The following is a 13,296-nucleotide window of genomic DNA, read 5'->3' as shown; positions in this document are numbered from 1 at the left end:
AGGAGTTATAATGAGTGCATGAGGCGTACAGAAGGCAGAAGCCCTGGCCCCCTCCCGAGGGCCTGGGAGCTGGGTCAGTGATGGTACCTCTCAGCCTTTTAACTGAGCTTCTCTCATGTCTTCTCCCAGTAAGAGCCAGACAAAAAAAGCTGCTGGAAAGTGGGATGTCTGAGGGCCCTATCCTGACCTCGGGCTCCCACACACCCAGACCCAAGAAAGGCAGAGATTGCCCAGCAGAGAGAAACGCAGACACCCCTAGTCCAGGCCGGGGCAATGCAGTGGGGAAACTGGAGGGGGCCAAAGCACCTGCCCTGCTCCGGCTGCCTGAAGTCCCCCTCACTGGGCAGCCAGGCAAAAAGAGCACTGACCAGGAACCAGGAGGACGTGGTTCCAGCCCCTCCAGCCTCAAACTGCCCGAGTGATTTTAGACAAAGCACATTTCTGCCCCCTGGGCCTCGGTTCCCTCACTTGTCAAGGGAGAGGGTTGGATGATTTGACTGTTCATCCTATTCTCCTAGAAGCCGCTCTACAGGGACCCTAGAGCCATGTGATCTTTGCTAAACAGTTAACTGTTATTAGTTATCAGGGCAGAACAACACCACTTGGTCCTATCACCTTCAGCAGGAGCCAGGGACTCCCACCAGCGAGCTGAGCTCTGCTGGGACAGAGGCAGGAGAGGGAAGGCTGACCTTGCAGAAAGAGGCCAGGCAGCGACTGAGCATACTGCTTGTGGACCCGAAAGGGACTTCTCAGAGGGGGACGCCAGCATCCAGGGTGCTCCCTTTGCCTATGTTCCCTCTCCTAAGTCCTCCTGAGGTATAGCAGGCATTCCTGCTGCTCAGGGTACCTTGTTCTTAGCCCCCTGGCCCCCTGAGCCAGCCTGGGGAACCTGGAAAGCACGGAGCTCAGTGGCACCTAACTTAACAAGGCACACCTGGGAACAAGACTGCCCAGTCACTAGAAGCCACCACCTTCCTTATGAGAAGTCCCATCTTTGGTCAGATGATGGAAAAAAAGCCAGGAAATCACTCCAAAGGAGCTTTGAGCAGGAAAAAAGAGGTCGGAAAGGCCTATGTTACAGCACACAGGCTTTTCTTATAGCCCAATGACTTGTACTCAACAAACAATTCTAATTTGTTCTGCTTTTCTAGTTGAGGGCAGTTTAGAAGCATTATTTAGACTTGGAGAAGCACTGCTACGTGCTGAGTCAGGTATATGACTGAAAAGGAATAGACACAGAAAAATTATAAAAATCAGGCATAAGGACTCACAGAAAATCATCTGGAAGAAAATCGTTTTGTTACGGGGTGGGGGAGTTGGGGGGGACCACCTTCATTCCCTCATCCCTAACTTGCCCTTTGGAAGGATGTTGGACCGAACCTGGGTAGAGGTTGGGCCTTGACCTCCTGTGGATTTCTGCAGTCTGGGAGGCTGCATCTGGTCCTTCCCTCTGTTTGCTCTTCTTTTTCCTCCTTTCTTCTCCTCCTCATTATATAAAGAAAACTAAGGCAGCTTACTCAAACACACACAATGAAACAGAGTTTAAAACATCATAACCGGGAAAAATGCCATCAGGCTAGAAGGTCACAATCCAAAATCTGCATGGCTCCAGGTCTCTCTTGTTAGGGCAGGAGCCCGTCCAGTCACCCCCCGCCCCCCCCCCCCGCCCTCCCCCGCCCCAGGCTTTATATGCAACCTCTTGAGCTGTAGCCACAAAGAAGGGGCCAGGGGTATGTATGAGAGGGAGGGTGGCAAATGGAAAACAGAGGCCCCTCTCCTTCAAGGAAGTGTTCCTGAAGACCTGGCCAACTGGATGTCTGGTTTCTTCTCCACTCTCCAGACTCTCTGAACTAACAAGATCATTTCCTGCAATCCGCACCTAACCCTGGCCCAAAGCATCTGCTCTCCAGAGGCCTGACACAAAGGCTCAAAGCAAGGGTCCAAGGCGCAGGAAGCTGGTGCTGGCCCAAGAGGGCTGACCCTTTGCCTGGAGGCAGCAAGGGCCTGAGTATCACCCTCTAATTCATTCCCTTCCCTGTCTACCATCTCCCAGACTCCCTTTAGAGTTCTTCATATCTGTCTTGTAACCAAACCAACTCCAGAGAACAAACAGTCCCCTGGTCTCCATCAGAGCTGACTTCCCAGAGTTCCCACTGTAGCTCAGCTGAAACGAATCTGACTAGCATCCATTAGGACACAAGTTCGATCCCTGGCCTTGCTCATTGGGTTAAGGATCCAGCATTGCCATGACCTGTGGTGTAGGTCGCAGACATGGCTCAGATCCTGAGTTGCTCTGGCTGTGGTGTAGGCTGGCAGCTACAGCTCTGATTCGACCCCTAGCCTGAGAACCTCCATATGACACGGTTGTGGCCCTAAAAACACACAAAAAAAGAGCTGACCTCCTTGCCAGAGCTGAAGCTGTCCCAAAGCCCCACCCAGGGTAGAACCAATTCCTGCATTTGACAGGTGGGAAAACAGAGACCTGGAGATGGAAGTGACTAGGCCAAGGTGACACAGCTGATTTAGGAATGGAGGCCAGGTCTTCAGACTCCTAGAGCACTAGGGTTTCTTCTGGAACTCAGGGAGGAGCCTCCTCCAGCAGGCTTTTGGGGCGGGGGGCCTGCCCCCAGGCCCCTTCCCTGCACCCCTCTCGCTCCTCCAGCCCTCCCCACAGGAACACCACTAGTTTGTGAAGGGCTGACAAGGAAAGAGAAGATAGGGTTAAGGTAGGGATTTTATTTAATCCGATGAGCTGGCTTAAACTGGTGCCATACCGGTTATAGCAGGAAGAGAGACACAGAGGGATTTGGTGGAGATGTGGGGGAGGGGTCACATTAGTGAATAATCACTGGATACCAAGAGGCCAGGCCTACCAGGGGGTTTAACAGACAGGAACTCACCTTCATGGACTCCCCAGCCCAGGGCCAAGGCCTCTAAGCAGTGCCCCTCTACCCCTAGAATCACCCAGTCTCCCAGGTGAGGGCAATGGAAAGATTACAGGCAGTTGATTGAAACACACCTGAGGGCAAACCTCAGCTCTGCTACTTACTGTGTGACCTCAGGCAAGTTACTTTACCTCTCTGAGCCTCAGCTTCTTTCTCAGTTAGAGCGGCCTGAACACACCTTCCTTGCAGGCCTCCTGGGAAGGAAGGCTGCCTGAGCTCATGTATATGAAGAGGCAGAGGAAGGCATGGAGTCAAATCTCAGTTCTATTATTACAAATTTCACATCCTTTCTCTTTCATCCAGATCCATCCATTACTCTTCTGCTCTGCCCGGCTTACGTCTTTGATATTAATAACCTTAATGACAGTAATCCTTCCCAGCCAAACAGCATTTTGTATCAGTTTAAAACACTAAGCATCCTGCTCCCTGTGGGTCATAGCAGCCCTGCCAATAGTAGCCCCAGCTAAGGTAGCCCCCGCCCCCCAGCCCCCAAGTTCACCTTTCTGCAATGATTCCAAGACCCTCTTTTGGAATTGAGCCCAAAGACCCTGAATGAACATGCTGTCTTATGGCAGATCTCATGCGGGCAGAGGTAGCCCCTGGTTTATCAGATGGAGCCAGAACCACCCCTCCCAACACTACCATGGCTGACCCACCATCTGGCCCACTGCTCTGACCACAAACAAGCTGCCCTTCCCACTTTGGCCTCCAGCTCTCCAATTCTGAGAGACAGCAGAGCAGCTGGTGGAGTCTGGCCTTCAGAACATGGCTCACCAAACCCAAGGCCAAGGCCAGGCTGTGAGCTCCTTATCCTGTCAGAGTTCTCAGAAAACTGTGGGTTCTCACCCTTGATCTTATTGGTTTTTCAACTGCCCATCACCACCCCCAGTGTCCATTTTATCATCCTTATCTATCGTCACATTCCACAGGAGGAAACTGAAATCCAGAGCAGAGGCCCCCCCAGCCAAGGTCACCCAGGGGATTTGGGGTAGTGCTGGGAAGTGAACTCAGTCTCCTAAACCCTGGGCTCTTTGCAATATCCAGATCTGCTTTCCACTTGACTCTTTTTCCCCACAGTGAGGAGCCTCCCGAAGTCTCTGGGGTAAACCTGGGCCTCTCTGATGAGGTCCAAGAACTCTCCTCCAATATGGGAGCTGCCAGAATGTGTGCCGCTCCCTTCCCTGCCACAGTGCCTCCCCAGATCTTGAAGCCGGGCACTGCAGAAAGGTTCCTATCACTGCAGAAGCAACTCCCAGGACTGGGGAGCGCCTACTCCACAGACTGCCTTTGGAGTGGTGCCAGAGTTCCTGGGATGGGCGGCAGAGCCCGGCAGGTGGGCTTTCACCTCCGCTGGCCCTCTCTGGGAGGCAAGCCCATTCCCACACCCACTACACACCGCATGTCACTGCCAGCGACGCTCCCTGCGGCGCGCTCCAACAGAGAACACCACGGAGCTGCCCCATACTGCTCTCCAGGGGTTAAAAATGCAGCATCCTAAACAAGGGTTAAAAATGCAGCCCTGGTGAGTCTCGGTTGAGTCGGTGCAAGGGATCCTGCCTAAACACTAGTCCCTGCGAAAGCGGCATCCTCCCCCTTCCCTACGCAGTCCTCGGGGGCCAGAGCGACTCGAGCGACTGGGGGGAGCAAGAGAGGCGCACGCCGCACCTTCCCGACACCAGTGCCCCCTCCCCACGCCCACACCCCCGCGCCCCCCGCAGCCCAGGCAGGGGGCTGCAAGCGCCAGCGGGTCCCGGGCGCGGCGGGCGAAGGACGCTTGCTTACCTTTGTGACAGTCATGCAGAAACTCCGGGGCGGTGCGGGAGCGCGGCGTGCAGGGGCGGCGGCCGGGGTCCGCAGGGGGCCCCAGGCGGAGGCGGGAAGGGGGTCCTGCGCGGCTCGGCGCGCTCCCCGCGCCCCGCGGGAGGCTCAGCAGAGCCTGGGGGCCGCGCTCCGGGCGGGCAGCGCGCAGGGACCGCTCGTCGGCGCTCGCCCGCCGCTCCTCGCTGATGTCAGCCCCGAATGTGCATTTATAATAGATGAGCCTCCTTCGCCGCAGGAAGGCGAGGCAGGAAGAAAGGGAGCGAGGGAGAGGGCCCGGGCTGGGGGGCGGGGGGAGGAAGAGGGGCCGGGAACTCGCTACAAAGGAGGAGGCGGAAGGAGGAGGAGGAGGAAGCGCAAGCCGCCTGCCGCCTTACCCCGCGCCTCCCGGGCTTGGTCGCCGGCCGCGGGGCACCGCCGCTCCCGAAGCCTGGGGCCGGCACCCAGGCCCGCGGCCTTAACCCCTTCAGGCCCGCGGCCGCCACGCGGCTGGAGGGGGTTGAGTCCTGGCACCTGCCGACTGCGGTGGGGGTGGGCGGCGACTCGGGCTCTCGGTGCCCTGTTGGGCCCCGAGCGCTGGTGAAGTCACACACTAGACGGCCCAGGCGCCGCGTGGGCCGAGAAGACTGCCGGGCTCCCGCGCTGGAGGTTCGGAAAGTCGGCCCGCGGGCCTGGAGCGCGGCACGGCTGGCGGAGAGGGCGTGGCAGCCGCCCGCCTGGGAGCTCGGCCCGCAACCCCGCCTCGAGCAGACCGGGCATGAGGGGCACGGGATGGAGCGACACAAACACTCCTTCGAGTCTCATTCCTGCAGCCGGGGACGGCCCAGAGGGGCTCAGAGACAATTCTACAGAGGAGGAAACTGAGGGCCGGAGTGGGAAGTGACTTGCACAATGGCACACAGCCGGGCTGGCGTTTCTCGGGAAGCCCCCTTTCCGCGTCGCCGCAAGCTCTCTGCGGATCCCCCCTGTTATAAAAGCTGAGTTCTGGAGACTGGACGGCCCGCCCCAGGAGTGTCTGCACAAGCTTGGGTAGAGCGCTGCGCTGGGGAAACACCACAGGTGTGTCCTCTCTGGTGAACTAATCCTGACCTGGGTAACTCCATATCTTGGAGCTGTTGCAGGGACTTGAGGAATGATCCTCTGAAAGTGTCCCCGCAGGTCTTCCTAAAGAAGCCCTCCTCTGGAGGACCTGAGTAGACCGGTTTTGAGAGATTCTAAACCGCTGCGACTGGCGAGGGGAGGGGCTTGCGAAGATGGAGGCGGAGGGATCTGCCACGCATCGCAAGTCCCTCCACGCGCGGAAGTGCTGGCTTCCTGCTCCCGCGTGACTGTACAACTCAATTAATTAGACGACTTTGTGGACGTGGTAGGAGCACCTGTTCTGTGTTTAAGGTGCCAGAAGAACAGAGAGGAGCGGGGAGGCCTTCCTTCAAAGAGGCCACTGTTGAGAGCAGCAATGATAATCAGCAGCTGTAGAGCTCTTTGTGGATCACTATGCTACTTTTATTTACATTTTCTCCTGTAGTCCTAAATGCAATAATAGTATGAGGAAGGAATTACCATCCTCAGTTTGCTGACAAGTGAACAGACTCAGAGAGTGGCAGGGACCTACCCAAGATCATACAGTGACAGAGCCAGGACCTGAACATAAGATTTGTTTGTTTGTTTGGTGTTTTTTGGCTGTGTCGGGCATGTGGAAGTTTCCTGGCCAGGAATCTAACCCGAGCCACAGCAGCAAACTGAGCCACAGCAGTGGCAAGGCGGGATCCTTAATCCTCTGTGCCATCAAGAAACCCTCATAAGTCTTTTTAAATCAAGTACAGCATTGTGTATAGATCTGTGAATTCCAGGTCCACTCACACCTGCTGCATTATTTGAGCTTTCACGCCTGTCTTGGGAAGTGGATAGACAGCGAGTAGTTCTATTTTCACACATGAGGGGTTTGAATGATTTACTAAATCTCTTGGGTAGCAGATGTTGGCACAGGCCTCAAGCACCTCCTTTGTGCAGACCCTTCCAAGTTGTGTTCCCATGTTGGACCTCTGCTTTTGACCACATTGCTCGCCTGTCAAGAATGCCCTCCTCATTCTTCTGCACTAAGCCAAACACTCCTTGCCTCTCATGGCCCCACCTCCTTGCCAAACCTCTGACAACTCCAATCCCCAGGGTCCCCGTCTTGCATTTGGGTCTGAGTGTCTGGTCTTTGTTTCCATGAGCTTCTGGTCCGTACAGACTGTGAGCCCACAAGTGTTCTGAGCACCAGGGCAGGCCTTCTTTTACTGTGTACTTCTGGGGTAATCAGTGAATATTTATTGCCACCAAGAACAAATTAAGCAAAATAGACCTTCGACCTGCAGCAGAGGAAATTTAAATTTGATCCACAAAAGCAATTCCCTTTACCGAGCTGTCCAGCATCAGAAGTGGTCACATTTCCTGTCTGGGCTGTCTTGGGTAGGTCAGCCTCAAGACAGGAGGATGGACCTTAAAACCCTTCCAAGGCCCCTCCAGCCCTTGGAAACCATTAAAGGGCAACTCAAGAACACTAGTCACCCTGCCCCCATGGCTGTGACTTTTCCACTTTTATCTCTCATGGATATTTAAAATCCCAGATTGTCATCCTCAGCTACCCAGCATGCCTCTTGGCACCTTCCCCACCATCCGCCAGCGTCGTGGGCTCTGGGAATGAGACAAATACTTAATATCAGCTTGAGCCAAATGTAATTAGGAACATCAATCTGCTGCCCACAACCCATGTGACACACTCCCAAAGCAGAAAGAAAATGTTTCTGATTCCTCACGTGCTGCTGGCTCGCCCCTTTTGTCACATCTCTCCAATCTGAACAGAGGTCTGGAGGGGCAAGGGTCTTCTCAAAGAACTTGGTATTGCCTCTGCAAGTCAAGGGCGTGGCCCCAGGAGGTATGCAGAAATGTGTGCGTTTTCTGTGCTGTGGCTGTCTAAACCACAATACCTCCTGTCTTCTGGTCCTGGCAACATGGCACATCTGAGTCTGGATTCTCCCCAAAGCAGAGGAAGAGAAAGAAGTTGGATTCAGGTGATTTAATTGGAAGGTGATCCCAGAAAGCAGGGGTGAAAGAGTGAATGGGGGTAAGTAGTGAGATTGAGAAGAAGGAAGAGCCAGAATAAAGACTGGCTTTATATCATGTGTTCTCAAGGTCACTGCTGGAGCCAAGGAGGCCCACTTCCCCAGAGATGTCTAAGATGTGTCCAGGATTGCCTGCCAAGAGTCATCCAGCCGGCTCCTCTTCCCCGCTGTTTGAAGCTTGCCTCTTAAGGCTTGGAGAATGCCCTGGGGCAGAAACAGACACTCCCCCACCCCAGCCCCCAGCTCTTACTTGAGGTGATATGCTGTTAGTTCAAGTCTGAGCTTTCTTGGACCACCCTCTGAGCTTCAGGTGAAACCAGAGGGAGGCCAAGGGGGTGTGTTACAAATTGTGGCATAAATAAGAGTTTGCAGTAGAAGCTCTGGTCTCCTCTAGACTCTTTCATGCCTCAGTGCTATAGCCCATGCTCTACCTTCAGCTTCAAATGGCTTTGCACCTCTTTCTCTGCACAGCAAACTCCTATTCATCTTTCAAACCCCAGCTCAAATGGCACTGCTTCGATGTAGCTCTCCAGGCACTACCTCCATGGTTGCCTGATTCACACTGTAGTATAATCATCATAATTAAATATATTTGTCCTATCTCTGTTGATGGGGTGTGACCATGTGTTCTATCTCTCTCTTTCTCTCTCTTTTTTCAATCACAAACTGTAGTTGACATACAGATGTTGAATAACTGCTCCACCAATTAATTCAGTGAGGCTGCTGTGGGCACCTGTAGCTCCAACCTAAATAACCTCTTGGCTCAAGTGCCAGCATCCCACAGGGAGGCATTTCCACCTCTGTCTCTGCCGATCCTTCTGCCGCTTGCCTTGTGCTGACCAATCTATTTCTGCCCAGCAGCTCATGCACCCCTGACCAAATGCACACATACCTGCCTCCTTGAAACCCATCAGAGGCTCCCAGCTGCTTTCAGGATCAGGTCCAAAAAGGGTCCCTCAAGGCCTGTCCCAACCCCTACATCTCCATGTTATCTGTCTCATCACATGCTTGTTTTTCTCTCCCTCTGAGCACCTACCAGACTATTCTTCATTCTTTCCTCAGATGTTACCTCCTCCAGGAAGACTTCCTGGACTATGGTGGAGATGGTTTAGATGCCCAGCCTCTGTGCTACTTTCCATAACGCCCAAGCTTCCTTCTTTCTGCACTTCTGCATTGTTTTATCATTTCCTGGTTGTGTGTTTGACATGCTGGAGAACGAGCTGCTTGAGGACAGGGACTGGCTCTTCCTCTTGGTAATTCCAGCATATAGCAAGTGCCTTGTTCAGTGCCCTTCCCCACATACAATTCCTCTGGTCCTCATTTCTCCCATTCTCTTTCTTTCTTCTTGTCACCCCATCCTCTTTCCCCAATTATCCATCTCCATCGGTGCATCCATTGGTCCATGCTTCGAATCTCTGTGTCTGAGTCCTCTCCACATTTCTCCACTGAACCCCTGATGCCTAACTTTCCCATTCTGCCCCTCCCTTCCCAGCGCCCCCCCCCCCCCGCTCTTCTTCATGCCTGGTTGTGGGGCACTCCCCTCTCCTCCTTATTAATTTATTGTCTTTCTAGGGCCACACCATTGGCATAGGGAAGTTGCCAGGCTAGGTGTCCAATCAGAACTGCAGCTGCTGGCATACACCCCAGCTCACGGCCACGCCAGATCCTTAACCCACTGAGCAAGACCAGGGATCAAACCTTCATCCTCATGGATACTAGTCGGGTTCTTGACCCGCTGAGCCACAATGGAACTCCTCCCCTCCGCCCTTCACTTTCATGGTTTCTCTCTTCCTCCCATCTCTCCTTCAGCTCTGTCCTCCCACCACGTCCGCTTTTCTCTCTACGCTTCTCACCTCTGTGTGTTTCCATCTCCCTCTCTCCCTGTGCCTGTAGCTGTGTCTCTCTCCTCGGTCCCCCATGCCCTCTTTGTCTGGGCTGCTCTCAGGCTGTCCTCTCTCACCCCATAACTGAGGTGTGATGATCTGTGAGCATCACAGAGCAGGCACGTCTGGGGCCTCTGAGGACTGCATCCTTCACTGGGAACGCCATCACCTGGGAGCAAGTTCATTGGCTTCTACCCACTCTGGGAGTTTGTGCGCATGCGTGGGGGACCTACGTGCGCTGTGCATAGGTGGGGGGTATGGCAATGGACTTTGGAGGGGGGAGCCCCAGAACTGGGTTTGGTGAGGGGACCCAGGGTCAGGCTCTTCCCAGAGCTCTGCCCTCCCAGCACTCCTTGGGGCCACGACGGCAAACAGGCACATTCTGCCACAGGGAGGGCAGATGGCCACTAGGGTGGCTCCCTGGCAGGTCCTCAGGGGTAGAAATCAGTAATAGAGCAAAACTCTACATCAGTGGAGAACATAACCTGACCCCTCTGATATTTACAATCTAAGGGAAAATGGAGATTGAGTAAGAAGTAGAGAGGGGAACATTCAATACAACCACAACAAAAGGACATTCCGTCCCCCAAACAACGTAAACATTCAGAACCAGGAGGTCGCTCCCACACAATGTCTCACCAAAGGTTATGAGGCAGAAGTTTAGTTCATGCATGGAACTTGTTCTTATTCTTGATTTTAGCCTCAACAAGAGCTTCTGCGTGTTTCAACATCCCCAAGAGGAGACAGATGTGCTCTGGAAATACTCTCCACGGTCACGTAGTTCAGTGGTGAAGTGTCCAGCTCTGGAGCCATAATATGTGGGTTCGGATCCCAGCTCCCCCCCCACCCTGTCATCAGAACAGCTGTTTGACCTTCTTGTGTCCTAGTCTCCATTTCTTCAACATGGAGATAGTAACACTGGCCTCACAGAGCTGTTACGAGGTATAAATGAGAGAAAAGACACTTGGGGCAGAGTATCCACTCCATAAATCCTGTTATTACTATGAAAAGTCAGTAGTCTTCCCATCATTCAGTCCTTTAGCCCTCATAATTTTCCAGTCAGGATGGACCAAACAACAATTATCTTCTCCATTTCTCAGCAAAGGAAACAGGCTGGGAGAGATGATGTGACTTGCCCAGGCTCACAGCTAACCTGTAGCAGAGGGAACCCAGGACCTCAGCCTGCCTCCATCTTTGCTGCACCTTCCACAACCCCGAGTATCTGCCTGAGCATCTTGTGGATTAGGGCTCCTCCAGGGTCCTGAGAAGAGAGTCAGGAGTCTGAGTTCTTGTTCAAGTGCTGCTGCATAAGAACATGTGGCTTACCAAAGCCCTGTATCTCAGCCAAGCCATGGTTCACCCATTTATAGAATGGGATTATAAAAACCCATCTACTTAAGGCCAATTAAATGGCAAATGCTTTATTGAAAAAAGAAAAATGGGAAAAAAGGCAAAAGAGGATAAAAGCCTGCCGTGCCACCAACCACCAACAGAGGGCGAGAGCAGCCCCTTGTATAGACCCACTTGGGCCCTAGGAACCAGGTTCCAGCCTTTAGATCCTTTGGATCTAAATACTGATAACACTCACCTCAGCTAGTCTGGATCCCAAACTAGCATCAGCTTCACCTGGGAGCTTGCTATAAATGCAGATTTGGGGGCCCTACACCAAGCTTACGGCTTCAGGGTCCAGCAGTCTGTTTAAATAAGCCCTCCAGAGAATTCCCAGAATCCTGATTTACATCATAAAGTATGATGAGCACCCTGTCAGATAAAATCTATACCCCAGGTAACACAGTTGAATTTTAACTTGGGCTCCAATATCTTTTTTTTTTTAATTTTTATTTTTCAAATGATTTTTATTTTTTCCCTTATAGATGGTTTACAGTGTTCTGTCAATTTTCTACTGTATAGCAAAGTGACCCAGTCACACATACATATATGCATTCTTTTTTTTCATATTATCCTCCATCATGCTCCATCATAAGTGACTAGATACAACTCCCAGTGCTATACAGCAGGATCTCATTGCTTATCCATTCCAAAGGCAATAGTTTGAGGCTTCAATATCTTAACCAGTGGCTTTAAAGTCTTTCCGCTGAAGACAAGCTTACAGCCAGGAGCAGGAGAAGGGTGAGAGAGCAGAACGGTAACAGCAGGTGCCTGAAACAGCTCCAACGACTGTAGCTTTGATGTTTCATGCTTTGGCTTGAAATTGTGCTGAAACTTAGTGGCTCCAGGTATTGTCCTGGTTTAGCCCCACTTGCCCCTCTGAGGTTGAATCTGAAGATGCTCCCAGGAGTGGAAATGGCAGGAACCCTGATAGGCTCACGGAGAACATGCTCCTCAACTTGGAGAATGAGAGTGGGAGCTCAGAGCCTGGGAGCAAGGTGTTGGAGATCCGCTTAGAGCCCCACAGCCAGACCAGTCTCTGACAAGCCACCCCTACTCTGGTCCTGCTCACCCACGCCCTCTGTGCCTGTCCAAGTGAGGTAGGAGGTGGATGGGCACCTGGGCTGAGAACAGCTGGGACTTGTTAAACTGAGTAAATTGGGCCTTGTTTCTCTTTGGTACGTCAAGGAAAAAGTTAATGGTCGGAGCTGAGCTCTGCTGGAGTAGAAAGATAAGATGACCACTTCAATCACTCTCGGGGTCAAGGAGACCTCCCCAATTACACATGTGCAATAAGACTATTCGGGGTCTGGAATCTATCTTTGCCAAAAGATGCGCACACATATGGGGAGGGCCCTGTGTTCAGTCAGGTGTGAGAAAGATAATTGGCTAAAGGTAAAAAAAGACCCAGCAGAACTGTGCTGTATAAGTGATTTAAATCACCTCTCTGCTTGCTCCTCACTGAGGAGGATGCCCGCAGCCGCACTCCTCCTTTGGGTGCGTATTATTGCTTTGCTTCTGTCTTAGATAAACTACTTCTCTGTGTGCTCTCCCACATGTTGTACTGTGATTCTAACAATGAACTTTACCCTGTTTTCACGGTCTTTGCCTCCTTGAAACAGTCTTGCTTTCACTGGGGGGCAAGAATCAGGGCAATTCTACTTTTAGTCTCTAGTTAGTCTAGTGACTAGATTCCTGGCTTTATTGTTGTTGTTGTCTTTTTAGGGCCATACCCGTAGCATATGGAGGTTCCCAGGCTAGGGGTCTAATTGGAGCTGCAGCTGCTGGCCTATGCCACAGTCACAGCAACGCGGGATCCGAGCTGCTGCATCTTCGACCTACACCACAGCTCATGGCAACACCAGATCCTTAACCCACTGAGCAAGGCTAGGGATTGAACGTGCATCCTCATGGATGATAGATTCATTTCTGCTGAGCCATGATGAGAACTCCCCAGGATTCCTGGTTTTTCATCCAGGCTGCCCAGGTTCAATTCCCAAGCAGAGAATTAAGATCTCACTCCAAGCCATCACTCATTATGGCCTCTCAGAAATCACTAGGACCTCTCCCCTCCATTCTCCTGCAGCCTGGCCACATCAGGCAACTCTTCAAGGATCAGCAGGAAGCTGCCCAGATCCTCTGTCCTCTCCAGTCACT

The 13,296-nt window shown here is 52.6% G+C and overlaps 1 protein-coding gene across 1 annotated transcript in view; it reads right to left on the bottom strand.

The window, feature by feature from the left end:
• The window catches only part of CORO2B (coronin 2B), a 142,971-nt gene extending 137,868 nt beyond the window's left edge, over nt 1–5,103 (bottom strand). Inside the window, exon 1 of the mRNA XM_003121757.5 lies at nt 4,728–5,103. Within this exon, the coding sequence (XP_003121805.1) occupies nt 4,728–4,742 (15 nt within the window). The 5' untranslated portion in view covers nt 4,743–5,103. The remainder of the gene's footprint in view (nt 1–4,727) is intronic.

This window comes from Sus scrofa, chromosome 1 (genome assembly GCF_000003025.6).
Source record: "Sus scrofa isolate TJ Tabasco breed Duroc chromosome 1, Sscrofa11.1, whole genome shotgun sequence".
Classification (NCBI taxonomy): Eukaryota; Metazoa; Chordata; class Mammalia; order Artiodactyla; family Suidae; genus Sus; species Sus scrofa.
This window is presented reverse-complemented; position numbering and strand designations above follow the sequence as displayed.